Here is a 19,998-nt window from a genome sequence, read left to right on the forward strand (position 1 = left end):
TACATACATACAGTACATACATACATGCATACATACATGTACATGTAGTATGTGTGTATATATATATATATATATATATATATACACACACACACACACACACACACACATGTATGTATGTGTGTGTGTATATATATATATATATATATATATATATATATATAATGTATGTATGTATGTATGTATGGTCTGCCATTATACCATGGTCTGTCTGAATACTCTATTCTGATTGGCTGGATGGTGTGCAAGTCTTTGTCATTTCTATTCCATGTTAAATAAATAAAGATTGTGGTCATATGCTTGTGCAGAATAAACAAGGAGAGTCATTTTGTTTATTTGAAAACCTAAGCACGTCCCATGTCTTTAGGGGGATAGCCTTCAACATTTTCAAGTAGCCTAGTCATTTAGATGAGCTCTGGAAAAGCACTGCACGAAACATCTTACAAAACATCAAAATGCATGTGGAAGTTGGTGAACTGTTAAACGGATTTCTAATTTTTGTCTTACTCCTACTTGTTTTGACTTTCACAACATATCAGTTTTTTAAAGATTACTTCCACAAATGGAGAGAATTAAAACCTGTCCCCGGGATTAGTCCAACTTACCCTTTCCTAGGCAACGCGCTCAATTTTAATTCTAACAGAAGAGGTAAGTGCAAAGTTACAATACGATTATTAGGCTACCGTTACAGGATATAAAACATAATATAAAATAAAGTAAGATATAATAATTTAGCTACTTTAGTTTATGCCACCTTTTTGCATTTAAAAAAGTGCATGATCTATAAGTAGCTTACAGTATGTATAACTACGTTAAACTTAACACTAATAATAAAGACAGCAATAAAACATTTAAAACGATAACCTGCCCTCGAATGAGCTTCAGTGTTTTGTCTGTCGCTGACAACCGCTGACAACCCAACAAGACTTTCACGCGCACAATGCCTCCCTCTCCCGCGGAGCTGAATAACTGCAACTCTGATTACCGTATCCTGGCAACCTAGACATTTCTTTCGTCATGCTTTAATGACGGAGGAAACTTGTAGCCAAACTTCACGTTAGCTTTGCACGCAGGCAGATAAACAAACTATAGCAACATTTCAATGCAATAGCATTCTTAAATCCAGACGCCATTAATTACAGCCACAACTTTCACCAATGTAAAAATTTCACAATTGTGTCTCAACACGAAATTTATGTGAAAATTGTAATCGTAAAACTGCTGTCTGCTGCCATACCTTTAAGTAACCTACGTTTTCTTTCTCTCTTTTCTATGGGGTTAGAATTGTTGCATTATTCCAAATAAATAAATGAAGATCCTCAAATAAATGTTAAGAGTTTCACAAAAATGAATAGAATTCACAAATAAATAAAATGAGATTCGCAAATAAAAACAATACTTACAAATGTTTTATGTCACAAACACAACTGAGGCTCATGAAATTGGTACAGTAAAAGATGTTTAAATTTGGATTTCGTTTGACCATTTTTATTGATGCTTTTCGGTTGCACTTTATTTTACAGTATGTAGGCTACTTGTACTTACAGTGTAGCCTACTTACCTAAGAAAGTACTGGGTAAGGTAGGCCTAACTACGTGGTTAATGTAGGTTCAGAGTTAGTACCTAGTTATACTATTCCCAGTTATTGCGATTACTATAATAAGTACATGTACATGGGGAACAGGACTGTGAAATAACGTGCTACATGCTTTTCTGTTCTATCTTGAATAATGTGACGCTTCCATAACCCCTTGTTCCCATAACTGAGATGTTAAGCGTTGTTTCTCTGGCATTTTCAAAGGCTCATAAAATATAGCGGCTTGGCTTGATACACAGTCTAATGGTTTAATGAAATCCAAATTTTAAACATATTTTCCTGAACCAATTTTACGGGCCTTATGCTTCCTATTGAGCAAATGCAGATGAATGAGCAAAGTTCTGCTGCATTCACGCCATGTCGTAATTACCGTAGTCTGAAGATGACAACACGTGACGTTATATTCTGAGCTGTTCAGAATAGAAACTTATGGCACCACTATCATCACCTAAATGAATCTGCAACGGTCAGGTGGTACAAATAGGAGTTCTCAGACAAATCCCATCTTATGAGATGTAATTACGAGCTCTACGAGGAAGTGAACGCTTCTTACAAGTTGAAATCACGTAATTGCGGTAAGTAGCCTACAACATGGTGTGAACGCACCTTTATTTTAGGGCAAGACCACCCTGATATTGAAGATTGGTTAGAGCATGAGGGTGCTATGAATGGTCAGTGGAAATGGCTGTTATCTGATTGGCTTAAGTAGATGGAGGGTGGATTCCACTTTTTTGTGGATTTGTCTCCACGTCTTGACGCTAGAAGTATTTCAAAATCCACAAATGCGTGCGGGGATCTACAAATGCACAGAAAGCGATACACAAATGAATGCCAGGCAGAGTTGTGTTTGTGTCATGAAACACATCTGTAAATACTGTTTTTGTTTGGAAATATCTTTTTATTTTATATGATTAATTTTGTTAAACTCTTTACATTTATTTGTGAATCTCAATCTATTTATTTGGAATAATGCAACAATTCTAACCCCTTAGAACACGATCTTTATCTTATTCTATGAGCTCAGTATGTAAACTTTGTAATAGGCCTAAAGTAAATTACCTTTTTACCATGCAGTAACGATCCAAGAATTGTTATTACCTAATCATTATTGCTGTTCATTTCACCTTCATTTTTTAAAAAGGTATACCTAGACACTAGAAATATTTGCAGACACAAGAATAGGCCAACTTGGAAGTCATGCAAATTCAGGAGTGGCATGGGCAGACTATTGCTGAATTCACACCATGTCGTAATTACTGTAAATAAAGCTCCATATGATTACGAATCGCTCTCGCTGTATTTTGATGACATACACTGATTGGTCTGCACAGTCTTCTACTTCAAGTTAAACTCACACTAAAATCTGCACTGGTCAGGTGCCTCAGAGGCCACGTAGTACAAATTGTACCTCTCCGAAAATTACGAGTTAACACTTTGTAATTACAAGTTCTGCAAGCACATGAAGACTTTTTACAGTTCAGAATCATTACGGTAATGGCGTGAACGCACCTTTCTGTAAGCGAATTTTACTCCAGGATATATTGTAGCCTACAATGTCTTTGCAATGATCCAAAAGCATTTTATAACTTATTAAAGGCACAATATGTAAGATATGGTTCTCTTTAATTTTCTAGCATTTTTACATGCGACGGGTGTGTTCTTGGTTTTGTTCGATTACTCTGTTAGTGCGATTGCTCTGTTAGTGCGGCTCATTTGAATGCATGACCGCTGCCATCCGAACCATGGTGCACACAAGTGGCCTGAGACTCTTGAAAAGGTGGGTCTCGGCCCGCTTACAAACAAACTCTGGTGCGGTTCAACTGAAATATGAACTCAACACAAACCAAAGGCATCTAAACAAACCAAAAAAACAGGACTTGATGTCACACAAATGCGACCCTAAGGACAGCAATCTTTTTTTTTTGTGATAGGAGCTACGTTGCCCATTACAGTTCAGTACAGACAATAGAGTTCGGTCTCCTAGCAGCAGATTGTGTATAACGGTTTGTGTATAACGGAGGAATTCCTGGCATTGTTTTGACACTTTTACACATTTTATAAGCTCTTTGTGAGTTCTCAGCTGGTACCATTATACTGAATGTTTGCACATACAATGAGTGCATTTAGCCCAGCACACAGTATTGTTTTGGATGTTCTGTAAGCTTCAAAAAAAAAAAAAAAAAAAAAAAAAAAAATGACAGTGTGAACACTAAACAAATCAGAAATGATTTATTTTTTTGTTTTGGTCTGGACCAAAAGAACCAGCCCAGATAGCACATGACATCTTCAAGATGTCTTGTACAGAGCACACTATCTGGAAAGCATCTGCTGTGTACAAACATCTGATAAATGTCTTTAAAAAGACAGTTTAACATACATTCTATATCATAAGCATCTTAAAGAAATGTAGAATAAAAAAGTAAAAAAAAAAAAAACATCTTCCAGATCACATCAAATAGACGTCTTTGCGATGTACATGTGCTATCTGGAAAGATAATTGATCAGATAGCACTACAGCTCTAAGATAGAGCTCTAAGCAGTTTTACATACATTCTTAATCATAAACATCTTAAAGACATTTTCTAAATGTCTATTTGACATCTGACAGGAAAAGTCTTAGAGACATATTGCGGTTGAGTGTGTATGATCAACAAGTGTGAACACATTTTCGGGTCTTTTTGCCGATATGTGAACACTCCTAGTTCGATCTAGACTGAACCAACCCGAGAGCATCCTGGGAGGTGGTCTGAGTACATTTCGCTAAAACGTAGGCTACATTGTGAACACAAATCGCTCTGGGCTCACTTGATTTAAAATTCGTGAATTTGAAATTTATTTTGGTCATCAGATGCCTCTGTACAAATCAGTTAGGCCATTCATCATGGCTGATTCTTCTGGCAGATCTCTATACAAATGATTCTTTTGGGACACTTCGACATTGACTCTAACCACTTCTGTGCTTCAAACATCCTATTCTAGTCTATAGTCCTTCCAAAAATTTGCATTGGGAATTTCCCAACATAAACACACCAAACTTAATTTTGTAATTTCAAAGTACATTTTGATTTTGAACAGTTCTGCAATTCTTTCTTCAGTGGGTTGTACCAGCGCTTGTGGAATTATTGTCAGGATGATCCAAAGTCCAGTAAATTCACTGGAGAGCTGATAGAGACAGACGACTCGCCGGCTGTGCGTCTCACTGTCAAGATGGTCGTGTTTGTCGGTGTGTATACCTTTGGGTTCGTGGCCGCGGCAGTATGCGTTATTCTCTTGACACATATCACTTACCAGCTGCTGAAAAACTACCTGCACAACTGGAAAGAGCTGAAGCCCATCCCGAGCATTGGAAACACATATCCATTCATTGGGAACGCGCTGCAGTTTAAATCGAACGGGGGAGGTAAGAGGAGCTTTATATCGGTCCAATAAAATAAAATACAATACAATAAAAATACAAATATAATTTATACATGAAAATATTTTAAACTAAATTATATAAGGATGATAACAATCAAATGGGTAATTGATATGACGTCAAGTAATGAGGCTACTAATGCACTGTAATATGCTATAATTCCTTGAAAACTTTTTTTCTTATCAATGCGGGTTTATGATATATTAATTGAAAGACTTGAGTATTGTATTTTAAAAAAACAACTTCATTCGCTTTCAGTTCTGGCAGGTCATAGCAAATAAATCAGCCACATTTTCCCAATTCAAAAATATTTCAGATGAGAAATTACAAATGAGATCTTTTATTTTCTCAAAATGTTTTTCTTGAGATTATTTGGAGCCTTGTACTTAAATCTGATTCTCAATACAAAAAAAAAAAAAAAAAAAAAAAAATTATGAACAGTTAAAAACACCTGAAACAGTTTCCCTTACCATAGCCTGGGACTAGGCGTCACATTTTTACTCTATAGTAAATATTTTGCATAAGCGATTGTGCAATAATTTTACTTACAAACCTTAGTTGAAATATATAGTTATAATTGTGTCACCTTACCAATGTGACTACTACCCCTAGTCTCTATTAAATTTAACATAAAAAGTCCATGTCCATGTTACTGTCAACAACGCCAATTGCACTTGACTTAAAGTAACCCTTCAAATGCATTAAAATAAAAAAGTTTAAAACTTTCTTTCAGATTTCTTTTGTCAGTTGGTTGGCTACACAAATGAATTCCGGAACTCTCCTCTGTTTAAATTATGGATTGGACCTGTCCCATTTCTCATCTTATACCATGCTGAGACTATCGAGGTACTGTATTGTCCACTTGCATGTAGACAGAAAGACTCACCTATGATCAGGGTCTCTGGCCTAATCAGAATATTTCACAATATGAGCGAATGTTTGAAGATAACCTTGGTTTGTGAACTTATCTGACGGCACAACAAAGTTGATAACTATAACTAAAAAGATAATATATGTATGTTATCTGTATAAAGAAATACATAGGAGGTTTAAGATTAGAAGAGAATATTCAAAGATAATTTTCAGTGGAGTATTAAAGTCCAATGTGATAAAAAAAAGTGCAAGTTTCACTGTGTATAAATTAAAAGACACAAATCAGCAACAGGATGCCTCACACATGTGAAAAAAGATAAGATTGTGAAACTAATGTTAGGTCTTTAGGAAACCTAATTGTCAAATAAAAAGATTCAAAATGTTGCTTAATTTTATATTGCTGACAAAATGTTTCCATTGCAGACAAATCATAAACACTCAGTATATCATCTAACCCTATGGTAACACTCATGCGAAATTCAATTTATTACAAAGACAGTTTTACAAGTCCTCACTTCTCTGTTTTATATGTTGCTCTTGGCAAATCCTACCACGTATACAGACTCTGCTGAACAACCCTGTTCACATGGACAAGGCCTATGCATACACATTTCTGCACCCCTGGCTGGGAACAGGACTACTCACCAGGTAAACTGTTTACTAACTTAACTCTTAATAAAAGAGTAAACATATTAGTATCATCCCTTTGCAATTAATTATCAAATTATCCATAAAGTAGATGTGAATAATATCCACACGGATATAAAGGATATCTGTCTTAAATACCCTTCTATTTTCCTTTCTGTTAGTACTGGGGATAAGTGGAGACGCAGACGTAAGATGCTAACTCCAACATTTCATTTCTCCATACTAACTGAGTTCCTTGAGGTGATGAATGAGCAGGCGGAGGTGCTCATAGAGAAACTGGAGAAGCAAGCTGGAAAAGGGCCTTTCAACTGTTTTAACCACATCACTCTCTGCGCCCTTGACATCATCTGTGGTTTGTGTGATTTTCTGAGTTAACTGTCACCCCTCTTTTTGAGCATAGATCTGAACTTAAATTGTTAGAATTCATGGTTTGGCTATTTTTAAAGAAGACACTCAACAGATCAATGCAGAAATGAAAGAACTTCAAGTTTAAGTTTACTGTAAAACAAATGTAGCTACTAAACTAAACATTTTTCATTTTATACAATATATATATCATTTGGACTCTAAAATAGCTAGAAAATCAAAGCCGTGTCTGATAACACAAATTTAGCCTGCTAAAAGGATATATATATATATTATAGTTTTCATGGTATTGCAATGTCCTTGTAAATATTTATGATGATTACTCAAATGGCAATAAAAAAGGGCGATATGTCTACCAGGAGACTGAATGATAACAGGCTAGGTACTGATAGTCTAATATGTATGCAGGGTATAGATAATTTATACATTTTGGACTGATGTTAAAGGTACACGGTTCTGTGTGTTAATGGTTTTAGTTTTTAGTGTTGATGACAATAGAAAGTACTTTGAGGATGTGGAGCAAGTGCCAAAAACAGATCTTGTTTGCATTTCAGAGACTGCTATGGGGAAGAAGATCTATGCACAGAGCAACTATGACTCTGAGTATGTGCGCAGTGTGTACAAGTAAGTGGTTTTTTTTTTTTTTTTTTACATTAGTGTTAATATGGCAGGGATATATAGGGTGGATATTAGACGGATTGGACTGTGCATCCGAGTACAAATCAATGCTGGTTTGTAACTGTGCAAATTACTGTGTGTATTTATCAGGGTTGGCGAGTTAGCTTTTATTCCTCGTCATGTTTGTTTGAATAGGGTAAAGGCCATGCAACGACTGTGTCTTTATCAAATGTGACCCTGGACCACAAAACCAGTCATAAGTCGCACGGGTATATTTGTGGCAATATGGTCAAAATTATCGATTTTTCTTTTATGCCAAAAATCATAGGATATTAAGTAAAGATCATGATCCATGAAGATATTTAGTAAATTTCCTACCCTAAATATATATAAAAAATATTTTTGTGAGTGGATGCAGCAAAATCGGCAACAGAAATGGACAACTTTAAAGGCGATTTTCTCAATATTTAGATTTTTTTGCACCCTCAGATTCCAGATTTTCAAATAGTTGTATATCGGCCAAATATTGTCCTATCCTAACAAACCATACATCAATGGAAAGCTTATTTATTCAGCTTTCAGATTCTGTATTAATTAACAATAATAATAAAAAAAAAAAGACCCATAAGACTGGTTTTGTGGTCCAGGGTCACAAATAGTCTGGAGTTGTAGTCAGTGCTCTGAAAGTTTCAATTCTAGCTTGAATTATTAAAGAACATAAATAAAAAATAAATACAATTATATAGCATGCTATTCTAAACAGTCCATGGACCCTTTTCACATTTCAGATGTAACTATATTGAGTAGCAAATATTGAGAGATTGATTATGTTCAGAAGAGAGAATGATGTGATATTTGCCATCACTCCCTTAGCCGTTATATTAGAAACACCCTCGCAGCAGTGTTAATTTGTTTTTGTAATTTACTGCCAAGGTCATTTAACACAAAGTTTACTGCAATAAATGTATATAAATTAACAGAAATGAAAACATGAAAAAAGGTTATAGATTTCCGATGTTGATAATTGTGGAAACACATCATCACAGTCTGTGAAAAGGGGCAAGTCCCTTTTTTTCTCTTTTGTGTAGAATGAGTGACATCATCACTAGGCGCCAGAGGATGCCCTGGTACTGGCCTGATTTTGTGTATAACTATTTTGGCGAAGGCAGAGAACACAACCGTAGTCTGAAGATCCTTCACTCCTTCACAGAGAGTGTGAGTGTCTATGTGTTATCCATCCACATTCATTCTAGTCAAGGCTGCATTTTGATCACCTGTGTTTTTTGGTTTTTTTTTTTTTTGACACAGGTGATTTATGAAAGGGCAGAGTACATCACCTACATTGAGTCCGACAGCGAATCAGATCAGGGGATGAAGAAAAGACGGGCTTTCTTGGACATGCTGTTGAAAACAACAGATGAGGATGGGAAAAAGTTAACTCACAAAGATATCCAGGAGGAAGTGGACACCTTTATGTTTGAGGCAGGAACTGTTCCAATAACTTCATGTTAGAGTGCTGTTATATCCTGATGGCTTTATTCCAATTAGTATTTTTGCAACATTTTGCAGGGTCATGACACTACAGCGGCTGCCATGAACTGGGCCATACACTTGTTAGGTTCCCATCCTGAAATCCAAAGAAAGGCCCAACAAGAACTATTTGAGGTTTTTGGTGTGTTAAGCCCGCTTGTGGTTCATATCATGCAGTTAAACTCCTAGTATAGTTGAAACATTGTTGTGAGGTAAAAGAACCTGAAACAGCTTGGAACTCATTTTAATAATTTTTGCAATGTGTGTGTCAGGCGAGTCTGAGAGGCCTGTTAACACAGAGGATCTGAAGAAACTGCGTTATCTGGAGTGTGTGATAAAGGAGTCTCTGCGTCTCTTCCCCTCTGTTCCATTTTTTGCCCGAACCATCGGCGAGGATACACAGATAAGTGAGTTCCTTTTATTAGTCTTACCTTCTCACATATTCATTCATTCTTTAAGTCATGCATGCATTGAGTAATGAGGAATTTCGTTAATTTACACCTTTTAGTATCTTTTGTGTCCATTTTGCTCTGTCTATTCATCAGTTAATAAAACTAATTCAGCATGAAACGGACGTTGCGATAGTCTTTTCTTCTCTATTGTGACATATCAGCGTGAAATGGCTTCTCAAACAAGACAAAATGTAGTGCAGGACTTGATTTTGTCCATCTGGAATTGACTGGATTGTTGTGGTTTGCTATTGATGTGATCTCATGTGAGACAGGTGACAGGTTGTCCCATATAGCGCCAGTAAATACGTCAGAAAAGAGATGTAATTGCAAGAAGTAGACAAAAGTTATTTTGATTAAAGATTATGAAGGCATAATCTTTGTCTTCCCACTGAAGCTACATTAATGTCATCATAATTATATTGTCATAATTTATATATCTTTTTTAAATAATGACAATCTCTTGGTGAGCTAGTCCTTCCTATTATGAGAAACTATTAGGATGGACATCTGACATGATATTTGTGTGTGTGTGTGTGTGTCATATGCCTTCTGTAGATGGCTATAAAGTCCCTAAAGGAACAAATGCCATCGTCATAACTTATGCCCTTCACCGTGACCCACGCTTCTTCCCTGAGCCTGAAGAGTTCCGTCCTGAGCGTTTTCTGCCAGAGAACTGCGTCGGTCGACATCCTTATGCCTTCATTCCTTTCTCTGCCGGTCTTCGCAACTGCATCGGTGAGACCTACACACAAACATCATACTTTTCATTGATTTATTATTCCAGCTCCCAACATTTTTTTTTATGTTTCTGTGTATTCAGGTCAGCGGTTTGCTATAATGGAGGAGAAGGTTATTCTGGCTTATATTCTGCGCTACTTTAACATAGTGGCATGTCAGAAGAGGGAGGAACTCCGCCCACTGGGTGAACTTGTGCTGCGACCAGAGCAAGGCATCTGGATCACATTGGAGCGCAGAAAACGCTAAAACACAAATAGCTAACAGTGTCATTAGAGTTCGTATGAAATGGCAAAAAATGTAGAGCGTATGATTCAAACCTATAAATGTGACCATAAAACCCAACCCCTTGACCTACCTATTACTGTTCTATACATTTTTGTATAAGATTTTGCCATCTTGTGCAAATCATTGTCAGAAGAGTATGTTAACACAATTACAACACTCACATATGTTGATTTTCAGCAGTGAAACTGTTCTGTAACTGAAAGTACTACAAACGATTTAGGAATTTACAAAATATAGGCTACTATATACTGTATAATTTGTGTAATTTAAAACAGTTTTACAAAAACAACAATGACAATGAGTAAAATTCTAACTTAATCTATACTTAGTCCATACTCATATTAACTCTAGTTAACATGGGATTAATGTTAGCAGATCTTTTTTGAGTCTTCTCTTTCTACTTGTAATAACTGAAGATGTAGAAATATTTTGAGAACTAATTATTAAAAAAAATACTAATAAATCTATTAAAACATCTGTCTCTTTTTCATTTTAAGCTTTGAGTTCTCTTGCTAAATTTAGTTGGTTTAGCCTTTTTTACTTATAGCTGTAATGATCATCAACACACAAATAATTACTCAAACACACACCATATGGCACATGCACCATAAGGATAAAGAATGTTAGATTGCACATGTATAAATGAATGCTCATACCTCTTTCTATAGGTCAGTGAAGTCAGCATGAAAAAGTCGGCAATTATGGGACAGCTTCAGAATAAATGATGGAGACGGTAATGACTTGTGTTGAAAAAGATAAATGGTTTTATAAAAGTCATTAGGGACAGACAAGAGTCTGGGAATTAATGTCACTCAGCGCTGTCTTCAATTAATGAATAATTATTCAGTGTTCAAAAATTAATTACTGTCTAAAAAAAGCACTGGATGGTGGTTTGTGAAATCATTTAATAACTCACATCAACATATGGATTTCCAGAGGTATTGATGTTTAGCATGGCTTCTGCTGCTTGATTCCTTAAAAGGATAGTTCACCCAAAAATTATAATTCTGTCATCATTTACTCACCTTTGTGTAGTTCCAAACCCATAAGACTTATGTTCATCTGCGGAACACAAATGAAGATATTTTGGTTCCACCTTACAATAAGGTCTCATTTGTCAGGTATTAACATGAACTAACAATGAGCAATACATTTGTTACAGTATTTATTAATCTTTGTTAATCTTAGTTAATAAAAAAACTGTATTTCATTGTTCATGTCAGTTCACAGTTAATTAACTAATGTTAGCATTTACAACTTTTGATTTTTTAAACAATGTGTTATTAAATGTTATGTATTAAATGTATTATGCACTAAAGTGTATTACAATTAAAATTCTGTAGAAGGATTGTTCATTCTTATATATTTATATATTCATGTTAACTAAAGTAGTTAACTAATGTTAACTAATGAAACCTTATTGTAAAGTGTTCCCGATATTTGTAATAAAATCTGAGTCTAATGTACTCTCCATTGACAGCTGTACGCAACTACCACTTTGACGCTTGTGGTAGACAAATTAAAGAATAAAATAATAAACTGTATTTTAAAGTAACCATGATTCTAACAGTAATAACACATAAACTTTACTTCCTCTTTTCAGGGCTAACATTCTAACACTTGGAAACACATTGTACTAAAAAGTTCTGTTTTTGTCTATTTGAGTTATGGAAAATTGTCTAGTGCTGACTGTAACAAAATCAAAAATATACTGTCTCTCTTGTCCCATGACATTGAGTAATCAACAGAACTCTTAACCCTTTACTAGTGTTTTTTTTTTCTATGTTCCAAGATATTTTTGCATAGGCCACTAACAGAGGGTGAAAAGGATGGGGCTTGCTTCATATTAATAGAAGGTGACAATATTGAAGTCATGAGTTAGGCAGGTGATTTGGTTTCTATGTGTCATGTCTTTATCCTATAAAACCTGATGTATTATTCTATGTGGCTGAGATTTCTCTGAGAACTGCTCGAGAAACTCTCCCGGCCGTGATTAAAGCATTTAAGGGACAATTCGTCTGTCATTTATGCTGCGCAGCAACAAAACAAGTAAGTCAGGAAAGTGAGTTAGTTAGAGTAGGACTCGGCCATTTGTCGATTGAAGACGCAAGAGCTAGAGTAAGGTATTGGGTGTCGATTAGTAGACGCCCCAGTTTAAGGTATTGGGTGTCGATTTGTAGACGCCCCAGATAAAGGTATTGGTGTAGATTTGGAGACGCCACAGATATTAAGATCATGATATGACGAACAGATTGAATTTAGGCTTTTATTCACATATTAACATTGATCAGCAAACATAAACAGAAGCTCAGCTGAAACTGCTTGACTTGCGAGAACTAACCTCATTGGTTCTTGTGGAAGCTCAAATGTGCTGCGTAACATTAGAATGAACCTTATTGGTTCTCGGATGTCAAGCAAGCATGCTTGAGCTTCCCTTTACCACAACTGATGAATGTTTATGTGAATAAAAACTTAAATCTATACAGCATATAAAGTGATTATGTTAACTGCTCAATTCGGGTACAATCTCTTTATGAACTTTTTGAACCGTCAAAGTGGTTGCATAGCTGTCAATAGAGGGACAGAAATCACTCCGTTTTTATGAATAATATCTTAATTTGTGTTCCGAAGAAGAACAAAAGGGTTTGGAACGACAGAGTAAATGATGACAGAATTTTTATTTTTACCTGAACTATCCCTTTAACATTTGGCTGCAAAGGGCATATCTTTATAGAATTGATGGCATTCAAATTCAGATGGCATGTCCATATTAACAAGTTATGCTCAACCTTCACATTGGCTATACAAAGCAGCTTAGTGCAAAATAGACTTTTATGAAGCAACATAAAATAATGGAGAACTTTTTTTAAAAAGTCTGTCTCTTTTGATACAAGGTTTTAATTTGGAAATTCGGCATAAGAAGGGATGTGAGAATGTGCTTGCTGATGACTTGTCACGTGCACCATGTAACCTTGAGGATTGAGAATTGTTTTGTGATTACAAATAATGATTTGTAATTTTAAGGGTGGGGGTGTTACGGTTGTGATGCTTTTGTTGTTGTCTCCTTCTCCTCCTTTAGGATTGGTCCTGGACTTAATGAGAAGCCGTTGGTGGTTGGACCAGAGAAAGAGGCCTGGACTATGAAATCCCCTGGAATTCCTCTGGAGGGAGCTCTCTGTTTTTTTTTTGCCTGCACTTTGTTGTACTGTGTGTTTGACCTGTGAAAGTGTAAACAATGTCTGCTGTGCTCTTTCTGTGTAGAGTTAACAGAGTGCTGTTAGCCACCTAACTTTTGGTGATATGTTTTTTTTTTAGAAACCTCAATGCTTTTGATTACATCTGTTACATACAAGCTACATGACTTTGAGAAGCCGTAGGTAGTGGTGGGCAGATCGAGGCTTCGTGAAGCAATGAAACAGTTGAACCAAATGGGCCATATTGTTTCGAGGCTTCGAATCAATCCGACACCCGTCTCAACGGTGACACCTAGTGGTCACTTGCAGGTGTTGATCTGAAACAACCTTGACGAGCCATTAAAAAAATTTGTTGTTTTTAATATGTGAAGCTTGTAACCTATAGGCTCCTCACTGTGCATAATGTCATTTTGGTCCTGCAAAATGAATATTAATAAAAGAAATCAAGCCACAATGTCTCACTTTTTTAGAGATTTTTATTAAAAAATATTAATTTCTGTGGAAGGACTTAGCCTACTTCTTTTTTTACAGATAATTTCTCCAGCCTTTGAAAAAATCCTCTCACAAGGGACACTTGTTGCTGGCATGCAAAGATATTTTTTAGCTAGGACATACAAATGAGGAAAGATTACTGCTCTCTCTTTCCAGTAAGTTAGTGGATCATGAGTTCTGGGCAAATACGCAAATTTCAAATTCTCCTCAAATGGCGCATTATGGATGATGTATTGTTGCAGTAGGCTAGCTGCCGATCACAATACACACATCTCACTTTATTTGGGGTTTCTAAACGGAAATGCTCCCACACCACAGATGTACGGCATCTCTTCTGGGGAGCCTCCATTTTATCTATCTATCCAAATCTATCTATCTATGTATCTATCTATAATCTATCTATCTAGATATGTATCTAGATATAGATATGTATCTAGATATACTCTATCTATGTATCTATATATATGTATCTATCTATAATCTATCTATGTATTTATATATGTATCTATAATCTATATGGATCTATCTATTAATCTAGCTGTCTATATTTTATATTTTTTATATTCATTTAGCATTTTATCCAAAGCGACTTACAATTGCTATATATGTCAGAGGTCGCACGCCTCTGGAGCAACTAGGGGTTAAGTGTCTTGCTCAGGGACACATTGGTGTCTCACAGTGGATTTGAACCCGGGTCTCTCACACCAAAGGCATGTGTCTTATCCATTGCTCCACTACCACCCCATTATATCTATGTATCTATTAATGTGTCACTATATGTATACTCTGTCTGCTCTAGCCTATCAGTCAATGTGTTGTGTAAATTTAAATGTAAGCCTAAATAGCCTATAACTAATCAAATCTGTCACTATATCACCAAAAATCCGCTATCTCAAAATCAAACTCCTCTCACAAAAACCCACGAGGTCAATATGCGTTGATTTCACTTTTATACAGTTGTGCGATTGTGTGGTCTGTTCCCGACTGTGTCAATCAAACGCTGATTCGGCGGACCACACCTGATGAAACACTTAGTGAAACACTTCGAGGCTTCGTTTGGCCATAGTCACGTGACATGGGTGTTTTGAATCACGCTTCGGATCAGTGTTTCGAAACATCTGCGCTTCGGGATCTCGCAAAGCTTCGGAACGACTGTTTCGCGTCAGCCATCCCTAGCCGTAGGGGGTGAGTGCCTCGTTTTTTTTGTAGGCCAAAAGGCCTTCACTTTTCTCCTGTTTACTGGATAGTTAAGGAGATAGGGTATTTTTTTTTTGTATATTTTGTTTCTTTTATTTGTGATCAATAGGGAAGTTAGCTTTCTTGTGGGAAAGTTAGTTTCTGTTTGTTTGTTATTTTGGCATCAGCTCACCCCTGAAGATTTTGCTTCATATTGCTTTGTTTGATTTATTTGATTTATTCAAGACACTTTGTAAACTCTGAGATACCATATTCTGAAAACAATTAAAAACGAGCAAGAAAAGTCAAATAAAAAGACTAACTGAGAAGCATCGTGTTGTTGTTTATGTTACTCCCCTGACCTAGACCTGGGGCCTGTACCATGAAGCCGGTTTAGGTGGCTAGCCAGCTATGTTTCAGTTTAGTTTCCGCCAACCCTGGGTTTTAGGTACTATGAAAGTAGCTTGGCTTTAATCGGTGTTCGTCGCCATGGTATCTTACGCTGCACGGCTAACCTGCTCCGGGGCAGGTTATGTTCTGGATTCAAGATCTCAGACTGAAGTTTGACCAATCAGCTGAGATCAAAGAAACATGTAGGTGACGTAACTTATTCCCAGTGTCTGGAGCACTTCGTAAAGAATTTTTAGCATGACAAAATCCCCTTGCCTTTCCTGATAGTATTTGTATGAAAGATACAGATTTTCCGCGGAATCAATGTCTTATCTTTGCGAACTTCTTGACCCGCACATAAATAATTTAACACGTCGAATTCATGCACTTACTGTACCGCAAATATTGCGTTGCGTTTTTTTGCAAGTGGTACATACTTGCACGGTGACGCACAGAAGCTAGGGGAAAACACGGTTTGTCGAGCCATTTGCAAGGTGGTCCTCGCTCTGCAGGAATAGTTGCATTAATAGTGTTCCCCGGAAATTTATTGACCATGTCCATAAAAGAGGGCTTTTATAAAATTGCCGGTAAGATATATTGATAGGGTGACATCACAAAAAAAGCAAATTTCACAAATGTACTATACTATACATTACATTTTAAGAATTATTTTAAATCTTTTTTATTATTATTCTGTTAATCTTATGATTCCCTAGAGTCAATGCAACATGTATGCAGTCTATTGCTCCAATCTCCACTGCTCTAGGGGAACATGAGGCAGATTATGTTAATAGGAAGTCCTATCACAGCCTTAATGTTCAGGTAGAGATGATGTGAATATGTGAGATGATTATTTTCTGTGATATGAATCTTTAAATTAATAGTAACATAACAGATTTAACAATGATCTACTAAACATTTCATCTGCAGACGACTTGTGGTGGTCATGAACGTATGATCACAAGTTTGGATTGCCAAATGGCCTGGCTCCAGTGCTTGACTAAATTTTCCGTGAGTCTTTGTTGTGTCAGCGCTTTGAGGAAAGCAAGTTAAATTTGGTACAGTACAAAACACTTAATTTGAACTGAGATAGAAAAACCTACACAATAACCCCCTATCATGACCCTCAGACAGGGCCACAGCACCGCTTCAATGTGGCCCTCAGTAAAACCAGAGTGAAGATAGAGATGACCTTTGACATCCTAAAGACACATTTCAACTGTTCGGCGCTTCAGAGTCACCAGAGCGGACCACTCAGCTGGTGCAGATGTAGATGCAATCACCATACAATATTACATTTAATAAAAGCACATTGAAACTGAAGATAGGTCTCAAACTGTTTTATTGGTTTTGTGGGATGGGAGGGAGAAAGAGAGCAAGACAAAGTTGCATTAATAAATATTCATACTAAAGTGTTACTTGGTTAAATAAGTTCACATACTGAGATCAGTTTTATCCAGCTGTTTGATCTCCAATTTTTTTTTTTTTTTTTTTTGAGCCTCCTCAGCTCAGTCCAGCTCCTTTAGTGAACAGTCTAGTTCAAGTCTCCTTTAGTGTGCAGTCTAGTTCAATACTCCTTTAGTGTGCAGTCTAGTTCAAGACTCCTTTAGTGTGCAGTCTAGTTCAATACTCCTTTAGTGTGCAGTCTAGTTCAAGACTCCTTTAGTGTGCAGTCTAGTTCAAGACTCCTTTTGTACAGGGCCCTGACTGAGTCTGTTTCCACCTGAAACATAATTCCACCACAAACATGATCATTACAAGTTTTCTGGAGGCTCATCAAATCACAAAAAGTTCCTTGACTTCCTACAAACACAGGACTGACTGTAATTTATGTTCTTCTGAAGCCCATTGAGGTAGAGGCCTCAGTTTCTGGGGAAGGTTGTGAAAAATCCTACAATAAAAGAGATGTGTAAGGACCAGTCCCTTTTTTTATGCCACACATTCAAATGTTTGCCATAATAAAAAGTCCAGTGCATTCACATCAGCAACTGTCTGAGAACACACAGACAGAGTGTCTTCATTTCCTCCACCCTAATAAATAATAGACTTTGTGTATGTGTGCTGGCTTCAACAGGGACACTGTATTTCCCTCTACTGCAGAACATACAGTCAGCCATATTTAAAACTTTTAAAAAGTAGTAATGCATTGCACATACTTACTTGCTTAGAGGAGCCAGCACCAGGGTCAGATTGTACAGCACCTGTAATCCCATCCATAATCGGCCGTCCCTTATTCCTACTCAGAGCCAACTCCTCCGCCACAGTGTATTCTGGTTTACTGAATTTAACTCTTTATTTCTGTTTGCTGCAAACAAGTGTTTGTGATAAAATGTTCACAAAAGTAATAAAAGGTTGTTGTAAATATCACCACTTTGAATTATATTTTTATATTTTGTCTTTTTCTGCTGCCAATAACATTTGGATTTGGGGTTGCATCTAAAAATCATGAATATTAATCTTTCTTACATACATGCACATTTTTTATATATATTATAAAAATAGGCTATAGGCTATATTACACATAGGCTACACACACACATATACATATATATATATATACACACATAATTTTACATAAATATAGAACGTATTTGTTTAACTTACACATTAACAATCAGCAATCTTTCTCCAACAGTCTTCTCTTGCTTTGGCAGCAGAGACCGTATTGGTTTGAGCTTGAATACATATTTAAATTCATCGTAATTATGAATGATTATCTCTTGCTCCTCCGCGGAAAAATATATCGCTCTCGCTCTACCCGCGATTGGTTGTTCAGCGTCGACGTCACTCTTTTATGTGCACACGCGCGTGGAGTAATCATAGCTTTAGGATCAAAGCCTGAGTTGACAGAGAAAGTTGATGAGCTGCATCATGGTACCAATAAAGCCTGATTGCATCGGTTTGGTTTTGTCAACTCAAAACCAATCCTGTAACCCCGAGTTTGTTCAGCTACCTTCATGGTACAGGCCCCAGGGTCCGTAACAGCTTTTTGTAAATTATACACACAGTAATTTTTACTTTCCAAATCGACCAAAACATGTCAAGTTTGTTTTAATAAAATAAATAATTTAAAGGCTAAGCATGAGAGCCATAGATCTCTATATGGCTTTGACCCTGCCGCCTTCTCCTTATATGACATGACGCGCAAGCTTGTGCATTTTGTTTTTTGGGAGGTTGGTACTCAGAATCATCAAGCTCTTATCCCGGGACAAGAACAAGTTTGGAGTGACATGAAGGAGAGTAAATGACAGGATTTTTATTTTGTGGTAAGTTATTCATTTCATATTGTTCCTACAAAGCTTATTTTATCTACTGTCGAAGAGCCATTTTGAGAACCAACACTGGTCAAAGTCATAAGTAACGTTAGGCCTCCTACTGTTTTTTTTGTTTTTTTTTTATCATATAGCCTGATACCTGCAACATATTTTATTTCCTGGAATAGCGCTGCTCTCATCAATTGCCCACTCTAATTATCTCTTCATTATCTCTTCTGCCAGTTCTGCTTTGTCATGGATTGAGAACCTGATACAATATAGTATATAAAACAAATTACCATCATTATATTTTAAATTGCCAAGCTGGATCATTTAAATTAATTATAATCGTCAAATGTTTTGCTGTATGTTATCACAAAGAAAACAGTCCTCTTATTATCTCTCTACTGGGCATGAGGGCTGTCAAAAAACGTGGACTGTGATGCACAGCACGTGCATTCTGCGCTATTTTCAGCAAAGTTAATTGTTACAGAACCCAAGTCAAGCTCTAATGACTTTCTCCTCTCTTCAGACATCATCCAATCTCTCTCTGTCCTCATTATTCTGCCCTCTTTCTTCTTTTTTCTTTTCATCTGTGTACTTTCTCTTTTTACCCAACCAACAGGGTCCCACAAGACCCCTGAACAGTAAGCATGTTTTTGGAGCCATTCAACACCCTACCCAGTGCCCACCAACTTCCTCTAATGACAGAACCCTTAACTTCTGACAAGACAGATTTGGCTTTAAAAAATAATTAGGCAGTATGTGTTTTGGTACGCTATCATTAGTACAAATAGCAGCCATGGGCCATATAGTGGTCAGCTCGAGCTGCATTTATTAAAAGGCACAGGGCTCCATTTCTTCTCTCTTTCTTCCTTATTATTCATCTCCTCATTTAGCTTCTGCTGCTCGCTTTCTGTTTGTGCTCAAATGTGTTTGTCTGGTAGTTGTGAGCAGATACAATATAGTG

General features: G+C 36.5%; 1 protein-coding gene and 1 long non-coding RNA gene across 3 annotated transcripts; one reads left to right on the plus strand and one right to left on the minus strand.

Annotated features, from left to right (window-relative positions):
* Positions 1 to 383: 383 nt before the first annotated feature.
* On the plus strand, positions 384 to 10,999 carry cyp4v2a (cytochrome P450, family 4, subfamily V, member 2a). Of its 2 annotated transcripts, none has more exons than XM_082163319.1 (11): positions 384 to 648; positions 5,746 to 5,858; positions 6,448 to 6,533; positions 6,695 to 6,885; positions 7,454 to 7,523; positions 8,606 to 8,732; positions 8,826 to 8,999; positions 9,087 to 9,189; positions 9,320 to 9,454; positions 10,055 to 10,234; positions 10,320 to 10,999. In XM_082163319.1, the coding sequence occupies exons 1-11, from the start codon at positions 456 to 458 to the stop codon at positions 10,481 to 10,483; spliced, it is 1,536 nt and encodes a 511-aa protein (XP_082019445.1). In that variant the 5' UTR covers positions 384 to 455; the 3' UTR covers positions 10,484 to 10,999. The 2 variants fall into 2 exon arrangements, with proteins under 2 accessions (XP_082019445.1, XP_082019444.1); XM_082163318.1 differs by lacking the exon at positions 384 to 648 and adding an exon at positions 4,736 to 4,997.
* A 6,100-nt stretch (positions 11,000 to 17,099) lies between these two features.
* On the minus strand, positions 17,100 to 18,289 carry LOC309494948. The gene is made up of 2 exons (XR_014204491.1): positions 17,935 to 18,289; positions 17,100 to 17,497 (listed from the first exon to the last, which is right to left on the minus strand). It is a non-coding gene; the product is annotated as an uncharacterized lncRNA (long non-coding RNA).
* Between the last annotated feature and the right edge of the window lie 1,709 nt (positions 18,290 to 19,998).

The sequence above is a fragment of the Leuciscus leuciscus genome (assembly GCF_965113295.1).
Source record: "Leuciscus leuciscus genome assembly, chromosome: 3".
Classification (NCBI taxonomy): Eukaryota; Metazoa; Chordata; class Actinopteri; order Cypriniformes; family Leuciscidae; genus Leuciscus; species Leuciscus leuciscus.

Bases quoted from the DNA above. Each gene is read 5' to 3' on its own strand.
- cyp4v2a (XM_082163319.1), top strand. From the start codon at position 456: ATGCATGTGGAAGTTGGTGAACTGTTAAACGGATTTCTAATTTTTGTC. The intron at 649-5,745 runs GTAAGTGCAAAG...ACTTTCTTTCAG, and splicing joins TTTTAATTCTAACAGAAGAG to ATTTCTTTTGTCAGTTGGTT. The intron at 8,733-8,825 runs GTGAGTGTCTAT...TTTTTGACACAG, and splicing joins TTCACTCCTTCACAGAGAGT to GTGATTTATGAAAGGGCAGA.